We start from the raw sequence: 18,189 nt of genomic DNA, 5'->3' as shown, positions 1-18,189 counted from the left end.
AAAAACAAACAAACACTAGCTTTCTATTTTTTCTATTCTATCTACTTGTTTTTCTTTGTGTGTGTGTGTGTGTATATAATATATATATATATACTGTATATATATATATATATATACACCTTGCTACGTGTACTGCGTTAGGCTAACCAAGACTTGTCATTTGCACTTATACAGTATATTGTTGCACTTTTTTTAGTTTTGACTGCTTTTATTGTCCTCATTTGTAAGTCGCTTTGGATAAAAGCGTCTGCTAAATGACTAAATGTAAATGTATGTAAATATACGGTAGACACTGTGGAAAATGAGTAATGGAACCGTGTCAGGTATTTCAGTATCTGTATCGAAATATAGATATTTATGATAACACTACCATGTAGTTTGTTTCTCCGAACGTTGAGTCCATAAATGACGCTGAGCTCCCTCACTGTCTAATCAGCTCTTCACCTGCTGCAGCGGCAGCTTTTCCCGGTTCAGATATCAGGGCTGTTATTGGTCCGTTTACGATCGGATATCTTTATTGGCTACTGAAGTGCCGTCAAAGGTTTGAATATCAATTCAAATTGTGGGCGTACTCAGTAACGAACTATGATTTAAAAGCAATGAAGTAGATTATTTTTGCTTAATTTGTACTTAAGTACAAGTAAAAGTACAGCTTTAAAAATATACTCAAAAAAGTACAAGTACCCGAAAAAACTACTCAATTACAGTAACGTGAGTAGTTATAATTCGTTACCTCCACCACTGCCCAGAAGTGAACAGAATCACCCAAAACCTCTCTTTGAGGATGTCCTCATTTGTAAAATGGTGTGTTTTGCAATTTGTGAATATACAGCAGGATACAAGGAAGAGGAACTGATCAGAGATGTATCAGAAGAAGGGAGAGAGATAGTATCAAATACAGCATTTTACATCGCATTATGTCATGTGATAATGCATGTAGATGCACCTTCCATCTGAAAAGTTCAGTTACGGTATAGATTCAGTCATGTGGCACAGTGAGGATATTTACTGCATTGACAGTAAACTCTGTTGTAGCACAAAACCTTATGGCCATGCCATACCTTCATCGCACCTTTTGATAACACACTGGATAAATACTTTTACAAACATTATGGATTTTATGTGAGATATGCAAGTTAGATAATGTAAGTGTATTTTTTACATGACAACTATTGTCTGTATTACTGTAATTATTTCAGCAAAAAAGGTGATTTGAAACATGTTTCTTGCATTGTTTGCTCTTGAATGAACTGATTGTTAAAAGTACTAAAGTGAAAGAAGATCACGATGTTGTGTTTCGGTAATTAAATCAAATCTTCTCAATATATATTATAATAATCTTATGTTTTGAAACAATGATTTTGTGGATGAAAATTTGTGTACTTGTAATGAAAGCATGAGATCAGTTTTGAAAGAATGACTAGTGGTGTTACAAGTGTGATCAGTTTGGATTTTTGTACTAAGAGTTTTGAAAATGCACACCTTACTTATGAATATTGAACCAAACCTATTTAAAATAAATAAATAAAAAACTGTAGGACAATTATAAAGTGTTCTGTTCGCTGTGTTAACTGTTTTGAGAGCAGTGACCTAAGTTTGGAGAAATGTGTCAAATCGATTGAGAAAAACTGTAATTCAACAGTTACGAGTTTGAGGGTGTTCAACTTGTGCTACAGTTTTTCTCAATTGCTAACACACAATTCGTGAAACAATTAACTCTTAATGTTGGGGGCGTAACTATTAGTGATCCTGACTGTACACACAATTTCAAAACTACACACCAACTTGTACAAACTTCAGACTTCCAGGTCAAAATCTAATATTTTAGTCAAAAACATAGTCTCTCTATCTGAATCTAATCTTTGACCTCAGATCACACACAAACCTGTCAAATAGACAGACTACTTCACTGCCTAGAGAACATTAGTGAGATCAATTCAAAACACTGTCACAAAACCTTCTTTTGGGAATCAGGAATAATTTTGCAAGTCAGTATCTGTTACAGTATGCAGCATAAATAGAGGGGTGCAAATACAGTAAAATTTAGCAATAAGCTTTAAGAAAAGTTTACTTTCATTACACTACTGTAAAGAGATCTTACAGTAGATGAAAAGCGCTAGAAAAGAAAGGGTCAAATGCCAAAGAATTGAATATGAACACACACACTATATATATAATATATATAATATAATTATATATAATTCAGCATCCTCTGTACTCAGTACTTGGATACAAATCATTTCAACAGTTACGAGTTTGATGGTGTGCAACTTGTGCTATAATATTTATTGTAAATAGAAAAATAAAAGTTCACTCATCTAGTACTGCTACTATGTACTGTAATTATACTCTATGTGTAAGTAGTATTGAAACCCTGAAGATGAGCCTGTAGGCCAGCTGTCCTCATGCACAAGAACACAGTTAACTATAGTGCTGTGTATATCATCAGGAACAAATGACCTTTGACCCCGTCCACTTTGTTTATTCCCCCTCCTCCTCCTCTTTGTTTCCCACTAGTAGGGTTCATTTTCCAAACAGCTTAATTACCTGTGCTCCTTTTTATATCATCCTGAGATTGATGATCACACATGGATAAATATGGCTATCTGAGTTCATATTCTTGAGGTAATTCTATTGTGTGTTTATGTTTTCTGAATGAGAAAATGTGGGCATTTTTGTATCGATTTTTGCAGAAATTTTTTTACAAATTGGAACGTGTGAAAACAGGTGAAATGTGTTAAATGTTTTGAGAAATGTGTCTTTGTTTCTAAAACTGAATGAATGGTTTGGAAAATTGATGAAAACTGTAATATGTCAAATATAACCATTAAATATGGTCTTTTGCCAAAATCCTCTGAATGGGAAACAAACTGTTTCCTCCCTTCAAACACAATGTTTCTGTGTTTTGAGAAAGCGCAGATCTTTCTTCCAGTGACTCTGACTGTCTAGCAACCCTCGTTCTTTACCTTCTCCAGTATCGGTCATCTGACCTCAGTTTCAGAGGAATCACTGTTGTGAACAGAGTTGAGTTTCCCCAGGAACAGTCGAGTTTGAACAAAGAGAACTCTGTGAAGCACTTCTAGATTGAGATTAATTGCAGGGAACACGGGGACACCAGCAATCCAGCTGAAGTCATTGGGCCTAATAATTGAGTTATTAATTAGGAAACTGCACACATGGAAGGTGAAAACGGAAAAGGTTTAATAAATGTAAACAAATGAATAAATGTAAAATGTAATTGTTAAAAGTATTGTGATTTCTGCTACTATCAAGTATGGTACATCAAGAGTGGTTTCTGTAATGTTTTTTGGGCTCTGTAATGCCTTTAATAGGCTGTATGTACTCTTGTGAAAAGAAGTATTCTTTAGCATACTTTTAAAAAAGAGTGCTTATTACATAAATAATAATAATAATAAACTTAAGTGTGAAATGAATGTAATGTAAGGCACTTAGCAGTTTTTGCATGTTATTTGCAATTAAATGATAATGTACTAAAGTTAAAATTTATGTTAAATGGAATCAGTTGAACCTTATAGGTCTTTATATGGGACAGTGTAGAATATGGGCATACAGAGGAGAGAATTTGGGGACGGAGATCCAGGCCAGATCCCCATGAATCAACAGTTCATGTTTGTGGTATGGGCTACTATTTGAACCACTCAGTCCGACATTTTATTTCTTTTGAAACTTGTATATTGTGCATTTAAACAGATTTTAAAGGGATAGTTCACCCAAAAATGAAAATTACCCCATGATTTACTCACCCTCAAGCCATCCTAGGAGACAGTTGGGACTGGACATATCAAAGTGTTTATTTATTGATTTTTTTAATTTTTTTTTTATGTCCATTAGCTTTACTTTACAGCCTGGTAAAACCATTCTCGACAGCTTTACCCTGGACTTTCTCATTCTAGAAAATATTATTAGGTCAGCTTTCCCAAAATATAAACATATATATGACTTTCTTCTTTCAGAAGAATACAATCGGAGTTATATTTAAAAATATCCTGGCTCTTCCAAGCTTTATAATGGCAGTGAATGGGTGTTTTTTGTTAATAATCCAAAAGAAGTCCAATAAAGCGCATCCATCCGTAATAAAAAAGTGTCTCACACGACTCCGGGGGTTGAATAAAGGCCTCCTGAAGCGAATCAATGCGTTTTTGTAATAAAAATATCCATATTCAAAACGTAATATACTCACGTTCGTTCCGCCAGATGACGTAGGCGTAGCGTAGGTCCGGTGAGAATATGCTAGTCTCGTGAGAACCGAAGTTTGTTTACAGGAGCAAAGGAAACACAAAGCCGTGTGAGGCACTTTTTATTATGGATGGATGCGCTTTATTGGACTTCTTTTGGAAGAGCCAGGATATTTTTTTAAAGCTTGGAAGAGCCAGGATATTTTTTTTTTATATAACTCCAATTGGATTCGTCTGAAAGAAGAAAGTCATATACACCTAGGATGGCTTGATAGTATGATGGTAATTTTCATTTTGGGTTGAATTATCCCTTTAATTACCCATTTGTAATGATGAAGTTCAAATTGAGTACATTTAAAATATATTACCTTTAGGCCTAAATGTAATATCAAATAATACATGTACTTGGTTTCTTAGTCAACAACAAAATAAGTGTACGTCTTTAAAACACAAAATATAATTAAAACGAAACATACTTTAAAATAAACTTAACTTGTTTTATTACAAAGTGCACTTTTTAAAAGTGTACTTATGTGTGTTAAGAAACAATCATGAAAGTGGACTCTCTTTAAGTCACTTAAGTGGCCTTTTATTTCATTAATATTATATTATCTACAAGTATCATCGTTTCAACTAGGGATGCACCGATACCGATACTGGTATCGGTATCGGGCCTGATACTGAGCTCCTTTACTCGAACTCGTACTCGTTAAAATGCCCCGATACCAAACGCCGATACCACACAGCATGTGATAAGTGCCATATTCAGACAAAGAAACACCGACAACAGAATCCATGTACAGAACTGTTATTATTCAACTATGCCAAGGTAAATACAGTTTTCCATTCTATGGCACCTTTAAGATATAAAGTACACTACAGTGCATATTCAATATAATGAAGCGTATCTTTTAATCACTCCTTGACTTTGTGATAAATATTTGATGTCAATTTAGACCTTAATCAGGTTAGACACCATATTGAATTTAACAAGGTTGAAAACAAGTGTGATGGATAAACAATGTGCACAATGGCATGTAATGTGTAAAGGTCCTAGATCACGTAATCTTTTCATAACTTTCAAAACTGTTTTTGTCCCCTGAAAGTTTCATGGTTAATCCCTTATTCCACAAAAATAGCTGTTAGAATATCTTTGTGCATGTAATTAGCATATTATGAATAAACTAAGAAATGCGCATTGTTTTCCTAAAATTCTCTCATGGAAATGTTTCTCACTTTGTTTAATTATTTTAGTAACTCGATGCTAATTTAATTCATATCATTAACCCTCATTCATTTCTGTGCACAGCACATACAGTTGGCGTGACAATTTGCGAAATGTTGCAATTAGCGTTTCACAGTCCTTTCAGCCATGTAATATTGAATAAAATATTATAGTTAGTATGCTTTCAGCCAAATGTATATATTGTATTGTATGTCTTTGACAGTTTGTCGTCATGTACGCTAGAAACCATCTTGATCTTTTTTATAGCTTAAACACTACAGTAATAGATTCCATCACTAGTATTATGATTATTATTTTAACATAAGACAAAAAAATTATTAATGGTGTTAATATTATCAAGGTAGGTTATTTAGCCTGCATGCTGTCCTTAAATGAGCTGACACTGATCCTGTGTTTATAGAAACAGGTGACATACCCTGGTAAAGTGATATGCTGATGTATGTGTCACCCATATGAGGCCCTCTTCAATATTTCACGTTGCCACTGTTAGAAGCTGCCAAAATTGGTTCTCCATCAAGTAATTTTATTACAACACATTACACAACAGAAATAATAAAAGTGGTTTCTGAAGAATTTTTTTTGCCATAATGAAGCTAATTCTTCAGCTAAATAATTCAGCTCTGACAAGTGTATTTGTGTAACTCTGCTGTTTCTCTGTTGTTCTGTCCCTTACGTGCCACCAAGCTTACGTGGCTTGAGTTTCAGGTTTTCTCTAGTCATCATTACACCCTTATAAAAGAAGAGATACAGAGATGATTTCAAGCATCTAGACTATATATGGACACTAGGACAAAATTACCGTTTACAGAAACCTGTACTCCTCAGCTGTTCTTTCTGCCTCAGTGCTCACAGATAAAGTACTCAAACTCCCACCATTCTGACCCTCCTCTCACATTTCTGGCCTACACTTAAATGACAGGTGTGTTTGATTAGGGTTGGAGCTGATCTCTGCAGGACTGCGGCTCTCTAGGACCGAACTTGCCTACCGCTGACCTAGGGCCAGGTATTAGTTCAGTTTATTTTGTTATTTTATATTTTAGCATACAAGTTTAAGTGGCAGTATGTGTTTATGAACCAATAATGTAACGCAATATTGTAATGCATTACTTTTAAAAGTAACTTTCCCCAACACTGAATATATGTACAAGAAAATGTACGTGCTTCTCAAATTCCATTTGTACAAATAGACAAGAATAGCCGTATAAATAATAAAGAATTGCAAATTGCAATTTGAATCATACACAGTGTCTAGTTGATGGTTTAAGAAAAAAGGATAATGACATTTTAAATTCTACAACATGTAGTGAACACACAGTCAACTTGTCTGTGTCAAAATACATCTAAATAAAACATAAAATCTTAGTGCAACTAGTCCAACAAACTAAAAAAATTACCAAAAAATCAGCTTTATACACCTCAGTTAACTAAAAATGATGCTTCGTTGAGATTTCAGTTGAACGTAACAGACCTAGTTTGCATGTTCATAGCAATTACAAAAGGTCATTTCTCACTGTCAGTGTCCTTAAATTCTGAACAGCCAACATCGCACTTACATGAAAACCTAAAACATCAAACAACTCCATGAGACATGTTACCCCCACGAAGGAGAATGCATGGCATATTTTCACTTTTTTCCAGAAAATGATGCCCATGTATTGATCACTACAACACTGAATTCAGAGTTGTCCTTTGTTTGTTTCACACATAGTCTCTTCTGTCATATCCTCCCCCACCGGTCGAGCGAGACGCAGGATACGGCATCCGAGACGGGTTATATTTTTTCTCCTGTGGAGGGCAAGAGCAACAAAGCAACAAGCCCCCCAAAATCAGGAGCGTAGCTGCTGCCCAGCCGATGTAGAGCGCCGCTCCCAGCTCCCGTCTCCTGGCATCAGGCAGCAAAGGGTTGTAAAAGTCCCTGATGATGCTGTTGGCAGACCAGGATATGGGAATCAGCTGCATAAGCCCAGCTACGATGAACAGCACCCCTCCAAGGATCATGACTTTAGCTTTGGGCGACTCTTCTTCAATGCAATTAGTGCACTTCGCTCCTCCGATGGACACCAGTACAGCCAAGACGGTCAGAAGGATGGATATCACAGTCAGGGCTCGAGCTGCCTGGAGGTCCTGAGAGAGAGCCAGCATGGAGTCATAGACTTTACACTGCATCTGTCCGGTGCTCTGAACCACGCAGGACATCCACAGGCCATCCCAGATAATCTGAGCCGTCACGATGTTGGAGCCGATGAAGGCTGTGACCCTCCACATGGGGACAGCACAAGCCACGATGGCCAAAAGCCAGCCCAGCACACATGACACAATACCGATGAGCTCCAGTCCTAAAGACATGTCTTCTTGAAGGAACTGTTCCAGCTACATGCAATGCCAGAGATGCTGGTTAAATAACTGGACAGCAGTTTGAGAACCTGCAATATAATCCTAATTTGGGCCAATGCCTCGGAGCAAACAGAGCGCATCTGTGACAAAACAAGTGTCCTTTATAGCCCAGATCAGGTAGAGAGGAGGAGCCTGTTAGGATGGAGACATTAAACAAAGGAAGGACTAGTCACACCAGAACAAAAACTGCTCTCCATTACTGGAAAGTACTGGGAATCAAGAACAAAAGATCATGTATTTGCACAACAATCTGTGTGTCAATGTTTGTGCACATTCCACAATGACATACATTTTTATAAAGGTAGAGACAAAATAAACATTTTTAAGATATTCTTTTGAATGGACAGGTCATTTTACTGTATTGCCCGCAATTACCTCTTGATTATTTTTAAGTTATTAAAAAAGTTATTTAGATTATTGTCATCTGTGAAAAGCAGGTGTTTATAAGGAGCCATGTTAGTACAGAAATCTCTAATTGTTAACAATTATTGCCATTTTTGGTTGGAAAATAGTAGCAAAGTTCACAATGTGTAGGTTGCTGTTGTGTACAACGGACTTTTTTAAATTAAGTAAATGTTCCAGCAACTGTTTTTTTCCCAAATGTTTCAAGTTGTTTTAATTAATACCTTGACTGTGCTGTAAGTAGGTTTGGGAGGGTTACTTCATAAAAATGTAATCAGAAATATCACAAGTAATGATTTACAATTACTTTTGGATTACTTCAAGGTCACATACGTAAATAAAATCAAAAGAAATGCAATATGATCTCATATTAAAATTTTTCCTGGTATGTTTTCTTAATATGTCTGAGTAATGTTATTAGTTGTGTAGTTGTAACTATATAAGAAAAAAGGACACTGTCCTTTTATAGAAAAATGGTAAATACTCCAGGAGAAAAATCCAGGACATTCAAGCACTTTTTCAGTACAAAATTAATAAATTACATATTTTTCTTAATTGATCTTTATTCCTATAAACCCCTATCTATAAACTGAATATAAAATATGAAAAGAATACAGACTGAAGACAGAATATTAACTTAAAATAAAAATAATAACAATAATAATAAAAAGTTAAATGTCTATATTATGTACTTGTACGTATATTCCTATACAAATGAAATTGATAGCGCACCCAGCACTCGCCTCATGCCCACACCTCAGGATCATTCATGTTCACATCTCTGGATGGCACTGACCACTGGGGATATGAGAAACTTTTCCACATAGAGAAAGCTGTAGTACTCTACCTGTGTTCATTAGCGGCTCTCTATTGGAAGTTCATGAAGCACATCCGTCAAAGCCATTCCATGTCACCGCTAACCTGGCGGGCAAGACTCATCTGGACAGGCTGGATCGACTCTGCGCACAATAGCCATGCTAAAGGTTTATCAAACCAAGCTCCTTAAGGCCGTGGATGAGAATGGCCTGGATGCTAAACTATTCAGAGCACTTTCAGTGCCACAGACGTGACTCTGCACTCAAGGTGATGCCACAGTACATTGGTTGCAGTATGGGGAACCTCATTGTCTAGGACCGATATTTGTGGCTAACCCTGACAGAAATGAGGGACTCTGATAAGACAATGTTTCACCATGCAACTGAACCCGACCAGCCTCTCAGTGGTTGCCATTAACAGCTTTGATGAGAGATTCTTGGGGGCACAAAAGAGGTCAAATGCAATGCAACACGGCCTGTCAGGCTCGTTCCTGCTCATCTTTATCTCACTACCCAAAGAAAACCTCAGAAAGAGCCTGATTCAGCTCTACAGTCATGGTGCAGATGGCTACACAAGCTACACAAAATCGCGTTCAAAATCGGCAATGAATCGCCTGCGATTTTAATTGCGATTTTGTGTAGCTTTTCAGTGAACTACGGCTCTGTGTAGTAAATGCCGCTCCATCTGAAAGCATGTGCTGGAGATTTACTACTAATCACAGGAGCAGCTTTACTGACAAGATGCGCATGAAAATCGCATTCGATTTTTTTGCACAGCCCTACTGTGCATACATACTGTTGGATTGAGGTGTGGAGGTCATTGATGTAACTGAACCCATTGTCAGGTTCATGGAAATAACTTGTAATCGTGTATGCCAGATGAGATTAGAAGATGAGTGAACTGTAGCCAATAAAGGACGCACATGGTCAGCAAAAATACTTCTTCTTCTTTACCTTTATTTAACCAGGAAGAAACTCATTGAGATTAAAAATCTCTTTTTCAAGAGTGTCCTGGCCAAGATAGGCAGCAGTACAACCATACATACATACAGGTACAAAATATAGTAACATAAAACAACTGAAATAGCGAATCCTTTAAAATAAACCACAATCAATAACACATCAGGCAGAACATCTACAGCCAGATGTGACTGCCTCCAAGTCAGTTAACATCCTCTTAAAAGCGACCAATGAGACCAGCGTATTAATTTTCATAGATTTCTGTAATTTGTTCCATGAAGAGGGAGCAGCATACCTAAACGCCTTTTTTCCCAGCTCAGTTCTAACCTTTGGAACAGACAGAAGGAAAAAATCCTGTGAACGAAGATTGTAAGTCCCAGTATTATTTACACTGATGTAGGTCAGAAGGTAGGATGGAAGTAGACCTAAAATAGCTTTGTATATAAAGATATACCAATGTTGAAGTCTCCGCATTGATAGAGAAGGCCATCCAACACGATCATACAGTTCACAATGGTGAGTGAGGACTTTAAAACCAGTGATGAACCTCAGAGCTCCATGGTATACAGTGTCCAGTGCATGTAAACTTTGAGACGAAGCATGCATGTATAAAACATCACCATAGTCAAGTATAGACATAAAAGTGGCAGCAACCAGCCTCTTTCTAAATTCGAACGAAAGGCAGGATTTGATTCTATAATAAAACCCTAATTTAAGTTTTAATCTTTTTGCTAGCTGCTTAATATGAAAGGTAAAAGAAAGAGAGTCATCTATTAAAATACCAAGATATCTGTATTCAGAGACACATTCAATCTTCATTCCCTGGGAAGCGAGGATTGAAGGCAGATTTGATTTGGATTTCAAATTTGAAAAAAAGCATGACTTTTATTTTTTAACAAAACTTGCATTTAAAACAAGTTTTAAATCATAAAGATTCTGTTGGAGCATGTTAAAATCAAGTTGTAATTGGGAGAGAGCCTGGTCTGCGGTGGGTGCTGAGCAATACAGTACAGTGTCATCTGCATAAAAATGAAATTTTCCTTTAGACACGTTACTATCAATGTTATTTATATAGAGAATAAAAAGTAGTGGCCCCAAGACTGACCCCTGAGGCACGCCTTTTGTTATTTTGAGATAGCGAGAGGTGTTGCCCTCCGCCTGCACACACTGAGCTCTGTCTGTAAGATAATTATCAAACCAGCTGACAGTTTGTTCAGAAAGTCCAGCACTACACAGTCTGTGCTTAAGCACTGTGTGGTCCTACACGTTGGATGTGGCATTTTAACATTGCTCAATTAGTATTGGGACCCTAAAGCCGGCATCCCCACTGAACAGTTTTAATGACATGTTCAGGTGAAAATACAAACTTTTGAACATGTGTTTCAAAGTGCACATTTTTATAAATGATGCCATCATCTTCTCTGTGAATTTGTGAAAACGGCGATGTCATGCACGTGTATTACGTGTTCAGTCTGTAGGTATGTACACATGAGTGTAGTGTTTCTTTACAAAGCTGCATCACCAGCTACTTTCCTGGCATGAATAATACAGCGTTTTTGGTAACACTTTAGATTATGCAACACTATTCACTATTAACTAGTTGCTTATTAGAATGCATATTACTATCATATTACCTGTTTATAAGTAGTACTTATAAAGCACATACTGTATTAATGCCTTATTCTGCATGACCATATTCTAGATACCCAAATATAACTATACTACAACAACTGCATTACTTTCTATCAGCAAATTAGGAATTTATTGAGGAAACCTTTTCAAAACTACGAAGGAAAAACTTTCTGTTTCCTCATTCACTATCCCTTATACAGTAAATGCCATATTACAGTGTACAATGTGAAGAACCCTAAAAGTTCTAGGATCTTTTCTTTTTTACACAGACTTTAATATTGTGCACCAGAGAGGACTCGTCAATATCATTAATTGATTAGAGAAATGTTCCTACATTCGAATATATATATACAGCATGAAGATGGGGGAGGATGCCGCTCTTAAGAAAAATGTAAATTTACTTTTAAACATATTTAGACACACATCAGCCAATGTGTCAAGGCATTGCAAGTTATGTCTCATATTTTATGGATTGCATGATACTCAATTGTATTAAAGTTACAGTCCTAAACTAAACTAAGCTAAAAAAACTCGAAGCTGCATGGATGTTCTCAAAGGTCCTTAAGCAGCTTCAAGCTCTGAGAGATTCTTCTGTGTTTTTGTTACATTCCATGACCCAGTGCCTTATCTTCATCCCTGAAACGGGCCCATTGTCTGGGACTGGCTTAGATTAGGGCCCTGACAAAGACAAGCTTCTTGTGCAGAGAGCGAGTAGACCTTGAAAACAGGTGAATAGCTAGGCCTAGTGACAGCTGATTCAACTCATCACCTCATTATTGAGGAAGGTTTCTTAAACTGACTATTCTTCATTGTGTTTCATAGACAACTCAACAAAGGTGGCACAGTAAGTTTGTTCAGTGCATTTTCAAATACTTTTTTGAAACAAATTAGTTGTATGTTAATAAATGAAAATGGCAAGGACCAGAAAAAGTCATGGAACAATTAGTATTTTTTTAATGGCTACGGTTAATTTTCAAACCCTGCAGCAGACAGAGAAGTGGCACACTTAGACTACAAGAACATTAATTCGTGCATCATATAAATCCATGCAATGGCAATTTTACAAAAGAAGCACTGAAGAAACATTTTAATCATTGGTAATAACACAATACTAAAAATGGCAACATCATTATCAATATACACATGGGTATGAACATACTTATTCATGTGCTTATTAATAATGTAATACTTGCAATTCTTAAAAACTGGTTGTATAAACTGGGTAACAAAAGAAAGCACACAGCAAACTAGGAAATACACTTGAATGGCAAAACAGCAGAACTCACTGTACGGAAATACACACAGTCTTGTGCCTTGTCATCACGTTCTCTGTTCAGGACACAAATGAACAGAGTTGCATCACAGAAAGAGTATGTTTGTTCACACATAGTCTCGTTTGTCAAAGCCACTGGGTGGTACAGAACGTGCAGCGGAGTAAACCATCCTGCTGGGTGGGCCGTACCTATTCTCCTCCTGCGGGGGGCAACTGCAGCAGAGAATCCCCCCACCGATCAGCAGAAGGGCGCTAGATGCCCATCCCAGGTAAAGAGACGCTCCTATCTCCCTTTTTTGTGCCTCAATGATTACGGGGTTGTAGAAGGATCTGATGATACTGTGAGCAGACCAGCACACAGGGATCAAGTGCATGACCGCAGCACAGATGAAGGTGACTCCAGCGGCGATCATAACTTTGGCTTTGACGCGCTCCTCCTCTAGGCATTTAGTGCACTTGGCCCCCACAATGGAGAGCAGGAATCCCAGTACTCCCATCACAATGGCAATCACACACAGAGCCCGGGCCGCCTGCAAGTCTGAGCTCAGAGCCAGCATGGAGTCGTAGATTTTGCACTGCATCTGACCAGTGCTTTGCACCACACAGTTCATCCAGATTCCCTCCCATATGGTCTGCGCCGTTACGATGTTCACCCCGATGAAAGCCGTGACCTTCCACATGGGCAAAGCGCAAGACACAATGCCTACAATCCAACCGAACACAGCTAAAGTGACCCCTAGTATCTCTAACCCTAGAGCTGCCATTCTGTTTTAAGAATTCGCAAAGGAAAGGCTCTCAGCACAATGGTTCATGCTTTATAATGCAACGATGAGGAAGGTGGAGTTATGTTGGAAAAAGTCTCGGGGGATTGGCTAAACTTTGAGTGAGCTTAACCTTGGCATGGAAACGAGTTAGTTTAATGATTTAGCTCTCTTCATCTGGTATTTCCCACTCGGAGACCAAATGGTGGATAGATAACAAAAGCCCAGCGGGAACTAGTTAAAGGATAACTGGCACGACTACTGCAAGTCTAGAGTTTTGAAGAAAATACTTCCAATGGCTTAAGATTGAAATGCATGCTTAAGGTGCATAAACAGGTATTCTACAAGCACACACTTAATTTGTTTGGATACTATGAGCAGAGATTGATGTGAAAGTGATACTTCAACTGATTCGTCACCTGAGAAGGAGCAATAAAGAAAATGAGGGCTGAGAGTCAACAAAGACTGAATCAGTGATGCCTGACAGCGTGACTTTAGCTGCTATCAGCAGTCCACGATTCCCTCAAGGCCACACAATAATAGAATCACTCTAACCTAAACAGCATCAGGCATTATTAACTCTCTCGCTCTCTCTCTCACGCACACATTATACACACACGTAGTCTTTAATCAGTCATGCACAGATATGTGAAGCCTGGTGACCTTTCATCAACCTTTGCAGTGTTTAATTATGTCGGAGCATGCGGAACAAGTGGAATGAGCATCTTCCAATTCTATTAACAGGTTTTCTTTCATACACATTGGTTGTATATCATCTATGTCAATATTTAAATTTAATGAACAGTAAACAAAATGCTGTTACAGTACCTTGAAGGATAATATTGAATGACTCCAAGACAAAAGTAGGTTAGCATATTAAACCTACCAGAGCTTTACATATTTTCCAAATGGCTGAACATTTTGAGAAAGAGTTACAGAAAGTAATTATTTAGGCATCTGCTCTGTAATATAGCAGGTGCTTTTATCTTCACTCGTGGAAGTCTCAGTTACGCTCTCTTGACTAAAGAATTGGGCACAAAGAGATTTACTAGAACAACCAGCGCATTGTCTCCATTCATGTCTGGGCCGACATGGAGAGTATCATTTATATTTGTGGTTGACCTGTAAGAGAAGGAATGATTTCAAATTATTACAAAGTGCACGGTTTTGCTGACATTCTTTGCTTCACTCTAATTTCAGAGTTCTCCAAGTTTTTTTTTTTTCATTTTTGCTTCAGTTCCACCTTGATTTAATGTTATGTAATGCCTGTTTAAATAAATTCAGGTATGTTTGTCCATTAATTAATATGGTAACACTCTATTTTAATAATCCACTTTAGACATTCTACTAACTATAAGTAACTTTGCACATACATGTCAACTGTTTCTACTAACTCTAAACCTAACCTAACAGTCTACTAATACTCTAATGAGAGTTAGTTACAAATTTACTTATAGTTATTAGAATGTCTTAAGTGGACTCAAAATAAAGTGTAACCATTCATTTTGCAATATGAGTGGAAAAATCTGCATTTATTATCACAATTTCAGTGATATAAAAGAGCAACTGGTTATTCACCTCTTAGCATTTGGATCATGCAAAACTTAGATCAAAAGGCAAAGTTATTGCAACAATAACAATTACATTATAAAAAGAGGTGCCAGGTTGGTAATCAAAGTTCAGCACCAGTCATTAATTTGTTATTGACATTTGAATGCTAGTCATTTAGCAGTCTTGTTGGCTTTTCTCTCAAGGTCCTTTATGTGCAAAGATTCAGACCTCTCAAACATAGTCTCTCCTGTCATATCCATTCACCGAGATAGATTTGACCCCCGAGTAGTCCACTCTTGTCGGCGCGGCATTGTTCTGTGCTTTTGAGGAGCAGGAACAAGACAAAATAGCTCCACCTAGGATCAGCAGGCAGGAGGCGCCCCATCCGAAGTACAGTGAGTTCCCAAACTCCCTCTTTTGCGTCTCCTCTAGAAGCGGGTTGTGGAAATCCAGGATGATGCCGTTAGCTGTCCAACAGACGGCCACTAGCAGCTGCAGCCCACACGTTATAAACGTCACCCTGGCTGCCAGCATAATGCGCGGCTTGTTTGCTGTATCTGAGGTGCAGTTGGTGCACTTTGCCCCAGCCACTGCCAGAGCCATGCCCACCACACCGAGCAGTGTACTTACAACGGTGAGAGCCCGGGAAGCTTGCAGGTCGTCGGGAAGCCCCAGCATGGCGTCGTAGACTCGGCAGTGCATCTGTCCTGTGCTTTGCACCACGCAGCTCATCCACAAACCTTCCCACACGATCTGCGTGATAACGATGTTCTGGCCTATGTACGCCGCTACTCTCCACATGGGCAAACAGCAGGCCACCATCACGCCGAGCCACCCGGCCACGGTCAGGATCATCCCCAGGATCTCCAGGCCGGCGGAAGCCATCGCGCTTCGCTGTTCTGTTCTGTTTCACAGACTGTGGTGCTCAGGATCAAGGACTCAGCTCTGAAGATTAGCTCTGATATTAGAGACTTGAGGATTTGCTTAAATGAAGAAATGGTGAAAGAGAGAAAGGGAGAGAGAGAGAGAGAAAGAGAGGGAGGGAGAGAGAGATACGGTTTCTACCTTCTTTATACTGCTAAGAGAAGATGGAAGGTGGAGTCTTAGATGGCATCGTGGTTTGTGTGGTACAAGAGAGACTGGGGCTTTTTGTAGCACTTTTCTTGTAACAGGATGGCATTATTAAAATGATCCACTCAAATGCTTCATATCTGGAAGGTATTAGGTATTATTTTTATTTTTAATCAAATGCGACAATGAGGAAGAATAGCAGCGTGTTGCATGCATGAAAAAAGTGTTTGAAATCATTTTGATTGTTACCCTAAGAAGGAAGACTATAAAAAATTTAAAACAATGCATTAAAAAGAACTAATATTTCTGTCTTCTTTACTTGTTCAGCCCCAGTAATTATATGGTTCAGATTTCAGTCCGGTTGATCTTTCAAGCGCCTGCCTGCCATGGCATCATATAAAAGTATACATGTTGTCCCACATTAAAATCTAGTGTCTCATGTGTCCTTGAGAAAATCTGCTGAATCACTCCTTTTTGAGAAGAGACAATTCATCTCTTTGTTTTCAGGAGTAAGACACATACTCCAACGGGATCTCGGAAGTATCCATACTGTATGTAAAGTGTGCTTCTAACACACTTACATTTTCCATATGTTTGCATGGAAACATACATTATTAGCATACTTCATAGAATTAATAGGCTGACTTTGTTGAGTGACATAGTTTGTTCTGCCACTTATCATCATATTGAGCACGCCAAGAAAACAGTTGATCTACAATATTAGCCGGTAGCACTATTTGAAGGACTTATTCTCGCTATTAACTATTTGCATAGTAGCATGCATATTACTAGCATTTTGGCTGTTTATTAGTATTTATAAAGCACATATCAATGCCTTATTCAGCATGACCATATTTTAGATCCCTTAAACCTACCCCATACCAAAACTTAACAACTACCTTACTAACTATTAATAAGCAGCAAATTAGGAGTATATTGAGAGAAAAGTCGTATATGTGTTTTCTTTTCTAATGTGTTATTAGCCTAATATCAACATAAGTTTATCACGGTGTTAGTTGTAGTGGGTGACTAACAAGCTATACGCTACCAAACAAATAGCTAACATAGCAGACTCACAGAAAAATACATCGGTTATCTTTTTTTTTTTTATCATGACTAATTTATTAATAACTCATCATCTGTATTAAAGAGAAAAGAATCATTTCATCATATTTCATGTTTAAAGTGAATAAAATAGCCTTGACAGCCTCCTTACTGGAGTTCCACAACTACTGAAGAACTTTGTTTTCTCCCACTTTCTGTGTGTTGGTGAGGTAAAGGGGGAAAGCAGGCAGTGGTCCAAAGCACTGTGAGGCAAGGGAGGAGGACTCAAAATGTTTCTAAACTTAAAACACAGCTTTGTTTTGTGCCCCATTTGCGTTTGTATTGTTTTACTACTTACAGTAAGTATAACTTTAAGTATATATCATTATATTTTTTACAACACACATCGTGGTTTTTAATGATATTTTTTGGGGGGGGGGGACAACTAGAAACAAACAACCGCATATGTAAGCAGATGCATATGTAAAATATTGTGATCATCAAACATTAAACAGCATATAAATCAAAAACTGCCTGACATTACAAGGGAAATGTCGACTCAGAAAGTGGTTTAGGACTATGAAGCTTTGAGGGTGTTGATGGACTCCATCTATGTTTTGATCATTATTCTGAATCCGGTGCAGACGTAGTCTTTGACAAAAACTTTTTGAAAAAAAGAATGCATGAAGCTATAAGCTTTTTTTTTTTTAAAGCAGAGGCTCTGTTGTTTCTTTTGACATATTGCATGTTCAGATATACATACAACAAAATATTCTGGGTGTCATTAAAGTTTTTTGAAAATGCTAAAAAAAAATGCTGGCAGTGGCTGACAACTTAAAAAAAT

General features: G+C 37.7%; 3 protein-coding genes across 3 annotated transcripts; all 3 read right to left on the bottom strand.

Annotated features, from left to right (window-relative positions):
• Positions 1–7,140: 7,140 nt before the first annotated feature.
• LOC107703966 (claudin-3-like) lies at positions 7,141–7,788 on the bottom strand. Its single transcript, XM_016506776.1, has one exon. The coding sequence runs from the start codon at positions 7,786–7,788 to the stop codon at positions 7,141–7,143; it is 648 nt and encodes a 215-aa protein (XP_016362262.1).
• Positions 7,789–12,610: 4,822 nt separating this feature from the next.
• LOC107703964 (claudin-4-like) lies at positions 12,611–13,716 on the bottom strand. The gene has a single exon (XM_016506775.1). The coding sequence runs from the start codon at positions 13,680–13,682 to the stop codon at positions 13,026–13,028; it is 657 nt and encodes a 218-aa protein (XP_016362261.1). The 5' UTR covers positions 13,683–13,716; the 3' UTR covers positions 12,611–13,025.
• Positions 13,717–15,461: 1,745 nt separating this feature from the next.
• Positions 15,462–16,115, bottom strand: LOC107703963 (claudin-9-like). Its single transcript, XM_016506774.1, has one exon. It carries the CDS (start codon positions 16,113–16,115, stop codon positions 15,462–15,464), a length of 654 nt encoding a protein of 217 aa, XP_016362260.1.
• Between the last annotated feature and the right edge of the window lie 2,074 nt (positions 16,116–18,189).

This window comes from Sinocyclocheilus anshuiensis, unplaced genomic scaffold (genome assembly GCF_001515605.1).
Source record: "Sinocyclocheilus anshuiensis isolate Anshui unplaced genomic scaffold, SAMN03320099.WGS_v1.1 scaffold1408, whole genome shotgun sequence".
Classification (NCBI taxonomy): domain Eukaryota; kingdom Metazoa; phylum Chordata; class Actinopteri; order Cypriniformes; family Cyprinidae; genus Sinocyclocheilus; species Sinocyclocheilus anshuiensis.
This window is presented reverse-complemented; position numbering and strand designations above follow the sequence as displayed.